This window comes from Caretta caretta, chromosome 8 (assembly GCF_965140235.1).
Source record: "Caretta caretta isolate rCarCar2 chromosome 8, rCarCar1.hap1, whole genome shotgun sequence".
Lineage (NCBI taxonomy): Eukaryota > Metazoa > Chordata > Testudines > Cheloniidae > Caretta > Caretta caretta.
In genome coordinates, this window is record NC_134213.1 from 109,308,079 (window position 1) to 109,325,166 (window position 17,088).

The 17,088-nt window shown below is 54.1% G+C and overlaps 1 protein-coding gene across 16 annotated transcripts in view; it reads left to right on the forward strand.

Annotated features, from left to right (window-relative positions):
• The window catches only part of ELOVL1 (ELOVL fatty acid elongase 1), an 82,850-nt gene that overhangs the window by 22,074 nt on the left and 43,688 nt on the right, over positions 1 to 17,088 (forward strand). For 7 of the 16 annotated variants that reach the window (XM_048862480.2, XM_048862481.2, XM_048862478.2 and 4 more), the window contains 7 exons: positions 7,453 to 7,648; positions 8,274 to 8,464; positions 8,689 to 8,769; positions 9,186 to 9,242; positions 10,137 to 10,242; positions 10,677 to 10,813; positions 11,255 to 16,452. In XM_048862480.2, coding sequence (XP_048718437.1) covers positions 7,603 to 7,648; positions 8,274 to 8,464; positions 8,689 to 8,769; positions 9,186 to 9,242; positions 10,137 to 10,242; positions 10,677 to 10,813; positions 11,255 to 11,515 — 879 coding nt within the window. In that variant the 5' untranslated portion in view covers positions 7,453 to 7,602 and the 3' untranslated portion in view covers positions 11,516 to 16,452. The other 9 variants (XM_075131932.1, XM_048862484.2, XM_048862486.2 and 6 more) reach the window with 3 other exon arrangements.

Genomic DNA, 17,088 nt, shown 5'->3' on the forward strand with positions numbered 1-17,088 from the left:
TCTTATGCAGTTCTTAAGTATCTAGGGGGTGGGATAAGGGTGTATGATAGTTGCAGAGCCCTAGAGGGCAGGTGTGTGCAGGGGTCTGGACTCGGAGAATGGCCAACACCCTGTTTCCTGGCAACTGATGGCCTGGGCCCTTCCGCCCTGCAAGGTGAGAGCTAAAGGGCTGGAGAAAAAGGAATCCAGTGACCTCCTGGCCCGGGAAAGGGACAAAGCCCAGAGGAGGAGGGGCTGGAGAGAGTTTTCAGTTTGGGGCTGGCTGGGGACATGGAGTGAAGTGCAGACGGGGTTGTCTGGCTCACTGCCCCCCAAAATGGACCCATCTGAGGGGTCCTGTTCTCTGTACCTACAAGCTCTGTTTTAGACCATGTTCCTCTCGTCTAATAAACCTTCTGTTTTTCTGGCTGGCTGAGAGTCACGTCTGACTGCGGAGTTGGGGGGCAGGACCCTCTGGCTTCCCCAAGACCCCGCCTGAGCGGACTCGCTGGGGGAAGCACACAGAGGGGCAGAGGATGCTGAATGCTCCTAGGTCAGACCCAGGAAGGTGGAAGCTGTGTGTCCTGCAGACAGTCTGCTCACAGAAAGGAGACTTCCCCAGAGTCCTGTCTGGCTTCGTAGGGAGCAGTTCCAGAGCATCGCCCAGGGAGTCCGTGACAGCTGTGTACTAAGTCAGTCTCTGACTTCCCTCCAGCTCATCGGCCTCTCCGGTACTGAGGTGCCTGGAGTGCAGTGTACTACCCCAAGTGCAGCTGCACCAGTGCTGTGCATACAGGGGTGACTGTTCTGATGTGTAGTATCTAGGTGTTGATCTTTCCTTCCCGGCTGGGACATGCGACCTCTGCCTATGCAACTCTTAACCCCATCTGCCTCTGTTGCTGCCATACTGTAGTGCAACCCCTGTCTAATCTCCTGTTGCCCTCTGCTGGGTATTCCTAAAGGTCCCATGACTGTGACCTGTGTGCTGTCCGCATTCCCACTCGTGGGCCCCTCCCTCCCTCTGATTAGCTTTGCTTTGGCTTGGTCTACATTAGCAACTTACGTCTGTGTACCTATGTCGCCCAGTGTAGGCAGCGCTATGTCAAGGGGAGGGCTTCCCGCTCAGCATAGCTGCTGCCTCTCGGGGGGGGGGGGGTGGAGTACTTAGATCGTTGGGAGAAGCTCTCCTGTCAGTGTTGGAGTGTCTTTGCTTAGGTGCAACAGCGGTGCAGCTGCATCAATGCAATGTTAAATGCAGACCTGCCCACAGTGACAGGTCTGTCACTTTTCCTGTCAGGCTGCCCTGGTACAGTGTTTCAGTGGAGTTAATTGGGGAGGGGAGTAAGAAATCAATTCCCACCCCTTCAAGGCCCTATTTATAATGTTGGGGCGGGGGGGAGCAGGGCTCTTGAGCCTGGAATGGAGGAGGACAAGGTCAGCTGAGGTAGGGTTGCCTGCCCTTCAAAGTGGGATATAAGGCAAGTTCTGTCACTTGGGTCGGGGGAAGACAAGGGGAAGTCCTGGCCCTTGACAGCATCCCTGTCTTCTCCTGGCTGCCACCTGCAGCCACATGGGGTCTAGATTCTCCTCCGACGGTAGAACTGACTCCTGCTGGCAACTGCTCCTACCGTTTTAAAGTGCTTGGCTGTTTTCAGTGCATTGCTCTTCCTAGGCAGCAGAATCTCTGTCCCTGCTCAGCCAGCACTAACTGTGTGTGAGAGATACTGTGTCTTATCTCTGGGCTGGCACCAGGTGCTGCAGCACCCCTCATCAGGGCAGTGACTCATGAATGGCATGCTGAGAATGCACGTCTCAGGGAAAGAGATGCCCTGCTGATTTCTGGAGTGATAGGAAATGTGATGTGAGGCTTTTTGAGCTTCTTGCTGGGCTTACTCTGGGGGCAGGCAATTCAATAATTCCTAGAGCAGATCTGTTAGAAAACAATCCAGTCTTGATTCAGAATTACAAGTGATGGAGCATCTACCACGACCCTTGGTACATTGTTCCACTGTCAGAAATGTACACCTTATTCCTAGCTTCAACTTCCAGACACTGGATCGTGTTAGACCTTTCTCTGCTAGACTGGAGAGCCCATTATTAAATATTTGTTCCCCGTATGGATACTTAGACACTGTGATCAAGTCACCCCTTAACCTTCTCTTTGTTAAGCTAATCGATTGAGCTCTGACTCTGTCACTATAAGGCAGGTTTTCTAATAGTTTAATCATTCTTGCGGGTGATAGCAATAAGGCTTTGATTATATTGCTGAGCTGGCAGGCAAGATGCCCTAAAGAGCTCTTGCTGTATGGATGTGTCTTCAGAGAACGTGAGTTAACTCCTCTGCACTTAGTTTAGGTAGAGGATTTTGCAAAGGTTTCTGGGGGCATATGCTGTGGTCCATAGCTGGCATGTTGCCCCTAAACTTCAATGGTGTGTTTAATTCAAATTGGCTGGTTGGGGGTAAGGTTGGGAGTTGCAAGGACTAATGCAATCTTTGGATGTAGAAATGGGAATCTTAAGGAGTAGGTTATTCTCTCTCGTTGTTACACTAGTGCCAAATACACTGGGTAGAGTCTTGCTGTCCACAAGCCGAGAAAGAACTGGAAAAATTGGAGGGTGCTCAGAGAAGATCCCTGAGAAAGATTAAGGCCTTATTTTCCAATACTTTATATTGAGAGACTCAAGCTAAAGAGCCTGAGCTCCTTGTCATTACTGCAGGTCGGGGGTAATTTGATTACATCTGTAAATATCTCCATGGGGAACAGATGTTTGGCTAACCAGTCTACCACAGTGCAATGGGTGGAAGCTGAAGCTAGACAAATTCGGACTAGAAATAAGGTGCCGAGCTGGAACAATCAGGGCCACTAACCATTGGGACAGCTGTAGTGGGTTCGCCATCCCTGGAAACGGGTCAGTGAAGTTTGGCTGCTTTCAGAAGAGATGCTCTACCTCAAGCACAGCTGTTGGAATTGAAGCAGGAATTAATACAGGGCAGGGCTCTGGCCTGTGTGATGCAGGAGGTTAGACTAGAGCAACAATGGTCCCTTCTGGGCTTGGAATCTATTAATGTGAGTCGTGCTAGCGTGTGTCCAGAGCGCAGAATGGCCTGTTAGCGCCACATGAATGCCCCTCGTCCTCCAGTGCCTTCCCACGATTCCCTTCTCCCCCATGCCCACCAGGACAGACCAACTCTTCCACAATTCGCTGGGCAGAATTCATAGTTCACCTTCCTGCAGCAAAGGAGCTTGGGTGAACTTTGTAGCAAAGACAAGCCCTCACGTAGGTGCCGTGGGGGTGGGGGGATTGAACAAGTCGCCCTCCCCAAACACCCTGGCCCCAGACAGCTCACCAGAGGTGGATGCTGAAGGGGGGCAGTGGCTATACAGATTGGTGGGGTGGGGTCACTCTTGCTGTAACTACCCCGTGGAGGAGGAGCTGCTGCCCGTGGGGTGGGCATTGTGAGCCGAGCAGTGATTCTCTAGGAGAGAGCTCAGTGCCATCTCTCCTATGTGCCAGTGTCCTCCCTGCCTGGGTGCTGGGGGCTGGCATCCCCCATCCTGTGGGGTCTGTCTGTGCCTTCACTGGGGCCCTTCACTGTGCCAGAGGCTGGGGCCTACCCTGCCCGGTGGCTGCAGAGAGGAGGGCTGTTGTCTGTAGAAAGTGGGTGGGTGGAGTGTGTCTTTCGGCAGGAGAGCTGTGGAAGCTCCCTCTCTGGGCTGGCTCTGACTGAGTGTGTCAGAGCTATGCCAGGCACACTCTCCCCTCCCTTCCTGTCCCACTCACCCCTCAGGCAGGTGGAGGAGGGCACTGCAGATGACTGTCCTCAGAGCTGTTCCACGCCTGCTGTCCCATTTCCAGGAGAGCATCTGGCTTGCTGTGTGCTTGGTAGAGTGAGCTGTGTGGACGACTGTCTGGCAGTGCAGCAGCTTCACACTGGAGATGATCTTGTTCCTCCAGAGGGGAGCTGGAATGAGGTCAATAGGAGCGCTGTGGGCTGGGAAGTGCTGGGGCTGTGTGGCTAGCATCCTCCAAGGCCAGGGGTAGGTCCTGGGGAGCCGTGCATGGGATTTGGACACCAGCAAGCTGGTATCCGGTTGTCTGAGCTGGCAGCCTTCACCCAGCCCTGCTGCTCTTCTGCCTTGGGTGCTGCTGCCCGGGGGCTGTGTCCCTCCCTGGCTGGGGCCTGCAGAAGCTCAAAGCTTTATGCTCAGCGTTCTAGTGGCCATTGATGTCCCAGGGCCCATGTGCTGTGGCCCCTCCCTTCTTTGCCCATGTCCTGGCAGGAATAACTTCATTTTGCTCAGACCTCCAGCTGATGGGTACGTGAGCAGCAGGGAGGGGTGGTGGTGCCGTGGCACTGTTCTGGCTCTGTTGTGTGAGGGGTGGGATCACCCTGACTGGCTTTGGGTGAGTGCTTGAAGGAGTGGGGTGAGGGAATCGGGCTGAAGCCACATGGAGGGCTGAGGTCTCTCTTCGGGCGTGTGAAGGATCGGGTATGGCCAGGGTCTGGGAAGAAGCCCCTTTTGCATGGGGAGGGGGAAGGTAGCGCTGTGGGGTGCAGATGGCCCAGCTCTGGGGACTGGGTTGGTGCAAGTGGCTTCTCCGCTGCAGCGAACAGAGTGAAGCTGTTAGGTGTGACTGGCACTGAGCCCTGCCTGCGCAATGGCACAGAGGCCTGGGCCGCATATGGCTCAGTACTGCCACGGGCAGGGGCTGAGCTGTGCAGCACGGAGCAGGCTGAGAACAGCCTGATGGGGAGGAGCCGGTGGTGCTGCAGCTGGGCTCTTCCAGTGTCTTAAGTAGAGCCTGACGGCTCATCTAGGCTGACCTGTGTATCACAGACCACCAGCAGCCACACGCTTGCCCAGCAACCAAAACGAGACCCACAAAAGACTAGCCTAGGATGTGCCACAGGCAGAGAATGGGGGGGATTGAGGCGCACCAGTGCTCGGACCCCCTGCAATGGCAGGGAAATGATTCCGTGAGATACCCAGATAATCCTGGCAAGCGACCTCATCTGCATGATGCAGGGGAAGGTGTTAGCACGACTCTGGCGCTGTTCAATTTTAAACAAGGCTTGGGGTTTGGCTAGAGAGCCCTCAGCCTGCATAAGACTATGGTGCAAACAGTATTAGAAATCTCTTTATTAAAGACACAGAAAAAGAGAAACAGCTAACGCATTAAGTGAGGCTTCTCTTTTAACCACCCCCCTTTTTTTTCTTTTTCTTTCTTTCCCCTTGGGTTTTTAGCAATAGAATTTTTAAAAGGGAAACCTGGTGCTTGGTCTCTCAGCCCTTCTGGGGGGGAAAGAGAAGGAGGCAGCTGAATGGTGCTGGCGCTGCTGTTTCTGGTAGCACTTTTTCCTGCTTTCCAAAAGAAAAGACCAGACAAAACCAGTGAAGGGAGAAGAAAACAGCAAAGACAGAAAATGCAGCTTCTGTCTTTGCTGTTGACTCACTTGCAGCCTGGCTGCTGGGGAAACATAGGCCTGGCACTTGACTCCATTAACCATTCTGAGGCCTGGCAAACTTGTACCAGCATTGGGCTGTTTAGGACATTGCTTTTGTTTGTCTCTTTGTTACAGGCTCACAGCCATGTTGCAAAATTGACAGTCTGGCAGGTTAAGCCAGACGGATTAGAGAGGAGAGGAGAGAAGTAAGGTGAGGAAGGAAGGACACATGGGTGGGAGGGAAGAGAGGGATGACATATTCTTACATTCCAGGTGACATTGGGGATATGGCCAAAGTTGGTGGAGGTGATGCTGTGATCTGGGTCCCTCTCCCTGGCCTGGTCTGGTCAGGACAGCTCTCAGGTGTAATAAGAGGAGGTCCTGAAACATAAATTCTTGTGTCTGAGGCCTGAAGCCTGAACCAAAGTACCTCCAGGCAGTGTTAAGCAAAGCTGGGCTGCGAGCCAGAGGCAGGTCCCACTCACAGAAGTTGGCAAGAAAAGGTTGTTAAAAGCACGTGCACACACATACACGTAAGGGCTAATAAGAGGAACTTGCAGCAAAACGGCATCAAAACACTCCACAGACATAAGAAGGAACAGGCAGGTGCATCTTAAAGACAGCGTCAAAAGGACAACATGATGGATAGATTCGTTTGAAGTAGAGGAGTAATCCGTCTTGCAACGGTATAAAAGTTGGTCCGGGAGTGCACACCTTTGCCCAGCCTAGGGGGCAGTAGAGTGTCCCGCCCCTGACTGAGCTGTGTCCACTGCCAGGGGGCACATATTCGTAGTATGCCATGTAGAGTCTATAGGGAACTATCACTGTGCTTCATCTGACAGTAAACCTGGCTCGCGTTCCTTCGTACCTTGCTAGAGTCTGGTTTTGGGGGGTTCTCTTGGGGTCTGCTGTGTCAGCTATCTGCGCAGAGCTGGGGCAGCACACAGAGGGAACACGCACGCAGCCGACTGTTGTTACCATCATCGAACAAGAGCAGAGCACCACACCAGTAGCTACGAACATCATCAGGATCAGGACTATGAGGGCCCAGTGGTGGTGTGATGCCTCCTGGGATCCCAGTGGGGATGGCAGATCTGATGATGAAGCAGGCGTCTTCCTCTTTTCCGTCAGCCAGGGGTTTTGTCAGACAGCTTTTTCATTTCTCCCCCTTCCCCAAACAAAAAAAAACCCCTTTTTATTTTAAGGACTCCAGAAGGGATGGTGGGTGGAATAGCCCGTCCCTCATTATTTTGCTCATTCGTTAGGGCGAACTTCCAGTGCACCAACTTTGGTCCATTGAGTTCCAGTCCCACACTTCTCTTGTTCACATGGCATAATTTTAACTCCATTATTGAGATGTATTAGTGCAATGGTTCTCAACCAGGGGTACCCCCAGAGGTCTTGGTGGGCAGGGATGGTGTCCCTAACCGCTGTTTGCCAGAAGCTGTGAATGGACAACAGGGGATGGATTCACCTGGTGATTACCTGTTCTGTTCATTCCCTGTGGGGCACCTGGCATTGGCCACTGTCAGAAGACAGGATACTGGGCTACATGTACTTTTGGTCTGACCCAGTGTGGCCGTTCTTATATCTTCCAGGGGGACATCAGCTTATCTAGACATTTGCCTAGTTTTACAAAACAGGCTACATAAAAAGCACTAGTCAGTACACATTAAAATATCATACAGACAATGACTTGTTTATACTGTTCTATGTACTATACACTGGAATATAACTATTGCCCTTACATTTCAATCAATTTATTTTATAATTACGTGATAAAAAGGAGAAAGTAAGCATTTTTCAGTAATGTGATGAGATACTTCTGTATTTTAGGTCTGATTTTTGTAAGTAAGTAGATTTTAAGTGAGGTGAAACTTGGGGGTACACAAGACACATCAATATCCTGAAAGGGGTACAGTTGTCTGGAAAGGTTGAGAGGCACCACGTTAATGGGCCTCAAAGTGAATTCATTCAAACAAATCTCCCTTGTGTACCTTTTCCCATCACATTTATTATTGTAGGTTACTGTGGCACTTGGTGAACTTTCACATTTTACGGTGAAGCTCGCACCCTGGGTAAATCGGCAGGCTCAGTGCTCACCACAGAGAGCTGGGGATCCTGAGCCCAGAAAACCTGACCCTTCCCTGACTCTCTGCAGAACTCCAGCTGCTATGGAAGCGATTGTAACAATGTACCGGGACTTCATGAAGGGAACAGGTGAGATCTTCCTTCCATGCCCAGCTGCTGGCCAGAGAGTTGGGTGCCATGGAAGCTGACTAGTCCTGCCTGCTGGCCATCACCACACCCACTGGAATCCAGTTCCACAGCTCTTGAATTCACGCTGGAACTGAGCCATGCTGTGGGACCCCTGCTCTGTGCCCTGATTGCCCTTGGGGTGCCCCCATTACTGAGCCATGCTGCGTCCGGGACCCCTGCTCTGTGATCCTGATGCCCTTGGGGTGCCCCCGTTACTGAGCCACACTGTGGGACCCCTGCTCTGCTTCGGGTGTCCTGGGCTGCTCCTGCTCTTAGTGCCTCCATGATATTGTGATGCCATCTGAGGGGCAGGGGAGAAGTCCTGGAGTAGAGCCTTCACCCAAAGTGGTTTGTGGCTACCATGGAGCCTGGTGTGCATTAGGAATTACTGGGGTTCATCAGGTGCTCCCAACCACCTCCCTCCCTGAGCGCCGTGTAACCATGATTGCCCAGGAGGAGCAGGGGGTCTCCAAAGGGCCACGCTGTGGGTCAGTGGCAGAGTCGAGGCTGCAGGGAAAGGGAAGCAGGCACTCGGGCTGGGGGGTGGTCTCGTCCTTACCCGCATCCTTTGTTCCTCTCCCTGCAGACCCCCGCATAGCTGAGTATCCCCTGATGCAGTCGCCCTTCCTCATGATGGGGATCCTGCTGGGCTATGTCTACTTTGTGCTGTCCCTGGGCCCCTGGCTGATGGCGAACAGGAAGCCCTTAGACCTGAAGAAGTTCATGGTGGTCTACAACTTCTTCCTGGTGGGCCTCTCACTCTACATAGTCTATGAGGTGAGGTTCCAACGGCCGTGCAGTCTGTGCCAGGCACCTGTGCCATCAGTCCTTGCCCCTGGAGAACCCGAGCTGCTGGGCAGAGGGCACCTGGCTGCCCAGTGACTGAGGCACCCCCTTGTGGTTGCCTTGGGAGCTTCAGCCTGCCGTCTCTCTGAGGGGGAGGGTGGGCATGGTGGCGTAGTGTGTGCTGAACCTGGTCTGGTGGTGTCCCCTTGCTGCAGTTCCTGATGGCAGGTTGGCTGACGGGATACACCTGGAGATGTGACCCTGTGGATTTTTCCCAGGACCCCAAGGCCCTTCGGGTAAGTTCTTCTCTCTTGCTGCAAGCAGAATGGGGCCCTTAATCACAGGCCCTGGGCAGCATGCAACTGCTTCCTTCCTGTTACCATAGCCATTGGCCTTGGGGACCTCTGGCCCAAGATGGCGGCTGGGTGTCTCCTGTGGCTTATAACCCAGCAGCACGGAGCTGAATAAAGAGGCAGTGCCCTCCAGAGTTTGGGGTACGTGTGCCAGGTATGGGATTGCAGAACCCCAGGGGTCCATCTGCTGAACCACAGAGGAAAGTCTCACCGCCCCGATGCTCATTGGCCCTCGCTGTCTGCAGGAAACGAACCAGTCTGGGAGGGTTGGACTGCAGGTGAGTGGGGGACCCTGCCCCAGGGCAGAGCTGGGTGGGCATGGCTAAGTCTCTGACACACACGCACTCTTCGTGTTTCAGATGGTCCGTGTATCTTGGCTTTTTGTCTTCTCCAAGTTCATTGAGCTGACGGACACGGTAAGTGATGGATCCTCGGGGAGTGGTAATCGGGCACCCTCTCCCTGGCCTCACTCTCCCCCCAGCACTCCAAATTTTCTAGAGTGTTTTGCAAATCCAAATAAGCCTGGTCAGACCCCCGTGCTGGGCCTCAGCAGTGCCTGTGGGGGGGAAAAATACAGAGACTGGGAATAATGAGCTTCATAAGAACGGCCACACTGGGTCAGACCAATGACTTACCTAGTCCCATACCCTGTCTTGCCAGGTGCTTCAGAGAGTAAATGGAGCAGGGCAATTTATTGAGTGATCCATCCCCTGTAATCTAGTCCCAGCTTCTGGCAGTCAGAGGTTTAGGGACATCCAGAACGTGGGGTTGTGTCCCTGCCCATCCTGGCTGATAGCCAGTGATGGGGCTTCCCTACACCTCATGCCAGGTCATTGCCCTGAAGCAGTGACGAGAGATTCCTCTCTTGGGCTTTGGAAATGAGTGTGGGGGAGCCAGGACCCATCCAAACAATAAGCCCAGCCCATGGGAGGTGAACACTTCCTTTCATGCCAGTACCAGGCTCTCCCCTTCCTGAGTGGGGGCAGGTTGCAGTTTTTCCACCTTCCCTGATGGCTGTGCAGGTAGTCACTGATTACTGGGAATTGGCACCACCCAGGTAAGCCTGTCACCATCAGCCCTGGTGGCTGCTGAATCAGATGTTCTCAGGATGCAGGACAAGAAGTGCCTGGCAGTGGGTTCTCCCCAACATATCACCCTAGCTTTGGAAGGACCCTCCCTGCTGTTGGAGCCTCTGCATTCACTGTAGATTCCCGAGAGCCCTGGCGGAATCCTGCATTTTCAATAGCCATCCTGTCCCACCTGCTCCAGCTTCTGCTGACTCGGCCACCCACCTGCTTCTCTGCTTCTAGGTGATCTTCGTCCTGCGCAAGAAGAATGAGCAGATCACCTTCCTGCACCTCTTCCACCATTCTGTCCTGCCTTGGAGCTGGTGGTGGGGGGCTAAATTTGGCCCAGGTGAGGGCTTGCACACTGAATTGCCCTGCAGTGAGGGGAGAGGAGATCTGGTCCCAGTCTCCCAGTGAGAGGCCTACACCGCCCCGCTGGCCTCAGGGCTCTTCTTCCCTTGCAGGGCCCACGGGGAACAAGGACAGATCTTATCACTGCTGTTGTAGGAGTGCATGCACAGTCTTCCCACACCTGGCTGCTGCCCCCATTCTCAGCCAGTGGCTGAGTCAAACCCCCTTCCCTACCCACTCTTCACACCCATTATTCCCCATTTGTGGGGGCTGAGAGCCCTGCGTGGGCATGGGCAGGGCTGTAGTGCAGTTTGGCTTGCAGCAGTAAGGTCATCCATGAACCATGGAGCCTGTGCCCCTGTTAGGTGGGGGGGCGCAGCACCAGAGCGTGGGAGTGGCCCCCAGCACAATTACCTCTTCTCTGCCCGGCAGGGGGAATGGGTTCCTTCCATGCCATGGTCAACTCCATGGTGCACGTTGTCATGTACTCCTACTATGGGCTCTCGGCGGCAGGGCCTGCCTGTCAGAAGTACCTGTGGTGGAAGAAGCACATCACAGCTGTCCAGCTGGTGAGTTGGCGCTGTGCGGCAGCCGCAAATGCCCCATGCACCCTGGAGCTGGGTGTTTCTGTGGGGGCCAGTGGAGGCACAGCATGGGGGCAGGGTCGCTCAGGAAATGATCCATGCCAGCCTCTGGCAGGGCCAGCACTCCTCACTATAGAGTTCAGATGGGGCTGTGTCCGTCCCACACGGAGAGCCTTAGCAGGCTGCGCCTGTCTGGGGGCTGTGGCCAGCGGTGGTCTGCAGCTCCATGCATTGCTTTGGGAAGGGCTGGGCCTTTGCCCTGGCCAGGGGCACCCTGGTGGTGCCCTGTGTGAATCTGTTCTCTCCCATGGGCTTGGGGGAGGGGGCGTAGCTCGGGTGGAGATGCTCCCCCCCGGCCCCTCATGAGTAACCAGTCCCCTCTCTGCCTCCCTCTCCCCGCTGCACATACTCCACGCTGGCTGCCAGGCGCAGTTCGTGATCGTCTCCATCCACATCTCCCAATACTACTTCATGCCCAGCTGCCAGTACCAGTATCCCATCTTCATCCACCTCATCTGGATTTATGGGACCATCTTCTTCATCCTCTTCTCCAACTTCTGGTACCACTCCTACACCAAGGGCAAGCGGCTGCCCAAGGGGGCCCACTACCCAGCCCCGCTCCAGCACAACGGCAGCAGCCTGCACGAGAACAGCGCTGTCACCAACGGCAAAGTCAAAACCAACTAGAGGGCCAGGCCCTCCCAGAGCCAATGAGAGCCCCGGGGCAGAGGTAGCTGGGACTGTCCCCCTGCTCCTGGGTGTTACTAGCCAAATCAAGTGCCTACAGACTGTTGTACCCCAAGTGCCCAGCCCCGCTTCCTGCTGCCCTGTCTGTCTTCAGGCGTGGCCCTTCTGCTCTGGGCAGCTGCTCCCACCAGTGCAGGGGAGGCTCCTGCTGCTTCCTGCCACATGAGCAGAGGGGCAGCCACCTGCATCACTGGTAGAGGGGTTACAGCCCTGCTCCGTTGTCTCCAAAGGAACTTCCCCATAAGTGCCTGTCTGCCTCTTCTACCAGGGCCCCCTTCCTGCCCCAGGAGGCTGCTCCATGGTGAGTAGGACCAAACATGGAGCCTACCCCACCTTTGCCATGTATTGGGCCCTGTGTGACTGAGGGGAGTCGCTCTCCCTTTGACTCTAGGTGCTCCCTGTGCCCCTCTGCTCTCAGCACTGCTGCCAAGGAGTGTAAGGCCCTGGGCCTCACTCCCACCTCAAGGACCCCGGGTCCTCCCCATTCACCATCTGTCCTTGCCACTTCATTCCATTTCATTGCACTGCTCCCTCCCAGCTCCAGTATGCGTAGCGAGGGGATGCTGGGCCCTGCACTGAGAGCTCCGGCACTCCAGGACAGGTAGGCTGGGTGCAGGGCCAGGTACCCCTCTGGTTACTACTTGAATGTGAGGCTGAGCCTACTGCTCCTGTGCACTAGCTGACCCTTTTCACCCCGTGCCTTGCACACACATGGGCCATGCTGACACTTGGGAAAAGCCATTCCCAGAGCGCATGCTCCCAGCCTGCCTGCCTGCACCCTTCTTTCCTGGCTGGCTGTGGGGTGAGAATCTATTCCAGCTGTGGCAGCCTATGCCTCTGCTGGCTGCTCGAGAGCTAGCCTCTTCAGGCTGTGGCTTGGTCCAGCATGGGAGCAGCTGTGCTTTGACTCCCTCTGCTTAATACATGTAAACTCAAGTCTGGAGCAATAATCTCCCCTGGAATTTGCTCCCTCACTGCTGTGGCATTGGGCACTGAAGCCCAGCAGCCATGTGCACAGTGGGAGGAGGTCAGAGCATGGCCCTAGCCCTCTTCCTGCCAGTGGCCCTGCTGTCCCTTGTGCAGGTTCCCAGAGCAGTGCCCTTTGTGCCTTGTAAGTCTTTCCACTGGGAGGGCATAGGGGCCTGTTCCTGCGCTCAGGAATAGCGCAGCAGCTGCTCAGTGGGCATCTCCCACTCTGGCTGTAGTCAAAGCCTTGTTGGTATGCATCCTGTGGGGGAAGCAGAGGGCCTTGAGCACCCCCCCCCCCAAGCCAGGCTGCTTTTGTGTATCTCCAGAAATAAAGACAGAAGGAGAAGCGGCTCTACCCTCTTGTTTTCCAGGATCTCTTTTTAGTGTGAACTCAGTGACCCTTCCCAGCCTTGCCTGAGCTAGATGGAGATTGGGGGGGGGGGGGGGGGGCAGTTTGAAAGCTCCTAAGAGAAGTGCCTGGCCCTAGCAGAACACCAGGGAGCCAGCAGGCATCTGCAGTGAACTTGCTGCCTTGGGGGCAGCTGCTTGTGGCTAGGAGGGAGTTAACAAGGCAGCAGATACTGGAATCGTTTGCAGCTGGACTCTCAGAGCACTCTGGGAAGAGCAATGGTAAGGACAGGAATAGGGTTGTCAACTGTCTAATGGCACAAACGCAAACACGCTTGTCCTGCCTGAGGCCGTACCCCTACCTTGCCCCTTCTCCAAGGCCCCACCCCCCACTCCATTCCCCCCCCCCGTCGCTCACTTTCCCCCACCCTTACTCACTTTCACTGGGTTGGGGTGCAGGAGGGGGTGTGGGCTGGGGGTGGGGCCAAGAGGTTCAGAGTGTAGGGGGTTGGGGTGCGGGAGGGTATGAAGGGTGCAGGCTGCCCGGTGCTTACCTTGGAGAGCTCCCGGAAGTGACTGACATGTCCGGTTCCTAGGCTCGGGGGCAGCTAGGTGGCTCTGCATGCTGCCCTTGCCCGCAGGTACCACCCCTGCGGTTCCCAGCCGCTGGGAGCTGTGGAGTTGGCACTTGGAGTGGGGGCAGCATGCAGAGCCCCCGACCACCCCTGTGCCTAGAATCCAGAAGGACATACCGGGTTGCTTCTGGGAACCATGCGGTGACAAGGTAGGTAGAGAGCCTGCATTAGCCCTGTTGAGCCACCGGACTTTGAGCAGCCTATTAAAATCTCCCAGATTGGTTTCAGTAGCCTCCGGGAGCCTGAGGCTGATTCTGGGAGACTCGTGGCCAAGCCGGGAGAGTTGACAACTCTAGGTGGGAACCACAGCTGAAAGCATCTCCACCCCCAAACCCACACAGCCGCTGTCAGCAGGGAGCAAATACCAGACCTGTGGCTGAAGCCTAGGTACAGAGCAAAGCATTTGGGGTGGCAGGGTGCAGACCAGGTGCTGCTGCTCATGAGGGTCCTTCTCTGCAACTGCTGGGGCAGAAATGGGGCAGGAACCAAACCTCCGGCAGGAGAAGGGAATAGCTGCCAAGGTGTTTTGGCTTTTGGCCAGAGTTGGGCTGGTGTAGAGAGCCAGCAAGCTGCCTGCATGTGCTTCCCCTAGAGTCTGCACTCAGGAACGTCCTCCAGCTGCTGGGTGTGTGAGAGGAACCATTCCTGTTCCCAGGGGCAGGACGCTGGCATGTGCCAGCTGCTGAGCTAGCAGCCATGTGCACTCCCAATGCCTGCGGACCAGGGCCTTTCTCCTCTCCCAGCTTTAGGCAAGGGTGGGATGAAGGGGGAGTGGTAAAGCAGGTCAGGTAGATAGTAAGAAAATCCTGGCCCAGGCTCCTACCAGCCGCGCAGCGCCACGGAGTGGGGGTAAATGGAAGGAGCAGAATATGTCAGTAGATTGAGGACACTCGCTGGCACAGGAAATGGTTGAGGCCAGGATTTAATATGGTTCAAAAGGGATGGGATGCTTCGATGGCTAGCGGGAGTAGCTTACAGTAGCAGCAGGGGTACATTTTGGAAGTGATTAAAACCTGTTTAAGATTATCTGCAGCTAGTAGGGACCAGCATGGGGCCTACTCTGGGAGGCAGGTTATCCCACACATGCTACTGTGGGGTTCTTACACCTTCCTCTGAAACCGCTGGCTATGGTCACTGGGCGAGATGGACCTTGGGTTTAATAGACTCAGGGAACGCTGATGTTCCTAGGCTCTCTTCTCCCTCCCACCGTGCACCCTATTGCCCATCCACCTTAGGCTAGCAACAAAGGACTTAACAATCGGCCGTGCCCAGCACTCTAGTTCTGTATCATGACTGTGACAGAGATCAGTACCTGATAATGACAAGAGAAGGTGCTAGTTGGTGGGGCGGCCAGTGATGGACACACATTTCCCCTGCCCCCAGTGGAAGCAGGAGTGGTCAGTTCAGCCACTGAAGATGGGAGGGGTTGTCCTTATTTAATGCAACTCTGGATATCCTTATCTATTTAAGGCCTGGTTTGAGCTAAACTCTTTGCCTCAGTCTTTTGGCCAAGTGTCCCACTGCTTGTGGTTTTGTGGATTCTCGATGTGGTCTGTTTACTCCTGAGGGAATTCTGTGCCAATGCAGAATTTGCACAGAATTAATGTTCTGTGCAGAATTTCATTTTCCCCTGGAGAAATGGTGCTGCAGAGCTTCTGGCTGCCACTAGGGGCCACCGGACCCAGAAGAGCCCAGCTCTCTAGCTCTCAAATACATTAACTCCTCACTTAACGTTGTCGTTCTGTTCCTGAAAAATGCGACTTTAAGCAAAATGTTAAGCGAATCCAATTTCCCCATAAGAATTAACGTAAATAGAGAGGGGGTAGGTTCCAGGGATTTTTTTTTTTGCCAGACAAAAGGGACTACATACATTTTAAACAAGCATTTTAATACTACAATCATTGCTGAGTATGAAGCTTGGTTGAGGTGGTGGAGTCAGAGAGTGGAAGAAGGTAGATTGTCTGGCTGCTCCTCTTGCTGAACTTTCTGAACTCGAAAAACAACAGCTAGAGATTGTTGTTTTGCTTTCCTTTTTTTTTTTTTTTTTTCTTGGTAAATTTCTTGATAGCAAATCATTAGATGACCAACTCCCCTAATCACTTTGGAGTTTTCAGGATCATCATCACTAAGGATTTGCAAGCCAGCCTTAACCCGCCTCTTCTCTTCCTCCTTCCCCCCCTTTACGCTGCATGCTGTGTCCTCGCTCCTCTCCTGCCTGCAGCAATCAGCTGGCTTGTGGTGTTCAGGAGGGACGGGGAGCCTGCGTGCTGAGTCCTCACTCCTCCCTCCTGAACGTGGCAAACCAGCTGATTTCTGGGAGCAGGGGGAAGGTGCTGATCCGCGGGGTCTGCCAGTGGGCAGGAGGTGCTGTAGGGGAGCTGCCAGCTGTGGACAAAGCAGGCAGCCAAACAATGTTATAGTGGAGCATTGCACAACTTTAAACGGAGCATGTTCTGTAATGGAGTAGGGATGTAAGATCGAAACAACGTTAAGCGAGAGGATTTTAAGTGGGGAGTTACTGTACAGGACATGGGTGGGAGAGGGGCAGGGAAGAAACTGGAGGGTTTGGGGCAGCTGTGTTTCCCAGCATGCCCTAAAGGAAGGGGGCAACATGTAGGAAACACCATACAAGCCTGGGACCCAGCATCAGGCTGTTTCTCTCTGGAATCTCGGTGTCCTGCAGCTGGGTTCTGGGTGTGGGTATCTGAGACCCAAGGGGTACAGTGTTCCCCCAAGATGTGCCCAGTTCGCATATGTGATACACCCAGACTGAGGTGCCTAACAAAAGCAATTACAGTGAAACAGGAATTGGGTTGTTGTAGGGGTTTCTTTAGCTCTCTACTCCTGAGGAAATCATGGTTGTCTGTGTTGTTACAGACATACTTGCTGACTGGTATTTTGAAATAAATTACCAAAATAACTGAAGCTGGTGTGATAAAATTGTGTTGTTTTGACAAAAAATATGCAGCATTTTAAAAACTTTTTGGTGCAGAATTCCCCCAGCAGTATCCGTTGAGGTGTCCCCTTGAGTTCGATTCATGGGAAGGGGAAAGCCCCTTGTGAGCTGTTCAGTCACTTGTGTCATCTCTCCAACTGGTTTAGTCCAAATGTTTTTCTTCTCTCCTTATCTGGCGCTCTCCCAGGTGTAGCTTTCTGGGCCAGGCTGACTCCCTTTTCCTTGCGGTGTCAGGACAATCCAAGTGCCGCATCCTGGCAGGGGTGCTAGCCTAGAGCCTGAGGAAGGCTGCTACAACACCCCCCCCTGCTCCTAGAGAGAGCTGAGAGCTCAGCACTGTGTAGGGGTAAGTGAAGTTATTCTAAAGTAACGAGCTGATCCCCTTCAGGCTTAGGATGAGGGATGTTCAAGACCCTGCTCCACCGTGGACTTCCCCGGGAGCCTTGGGCAAGTCACTGAGCCTGAGTGGGCTATGTGTGACATGGGCATAATGCTTCCCATCTCCCAGGGGCTGTGAAGTGCTGTACATTAAAGATTGTGAAGTCCTTCGAGAGCTAGCAATGAAAAGTGCTATCTTGAGGAGGAGGGTGCTGTGAGCTAGATCA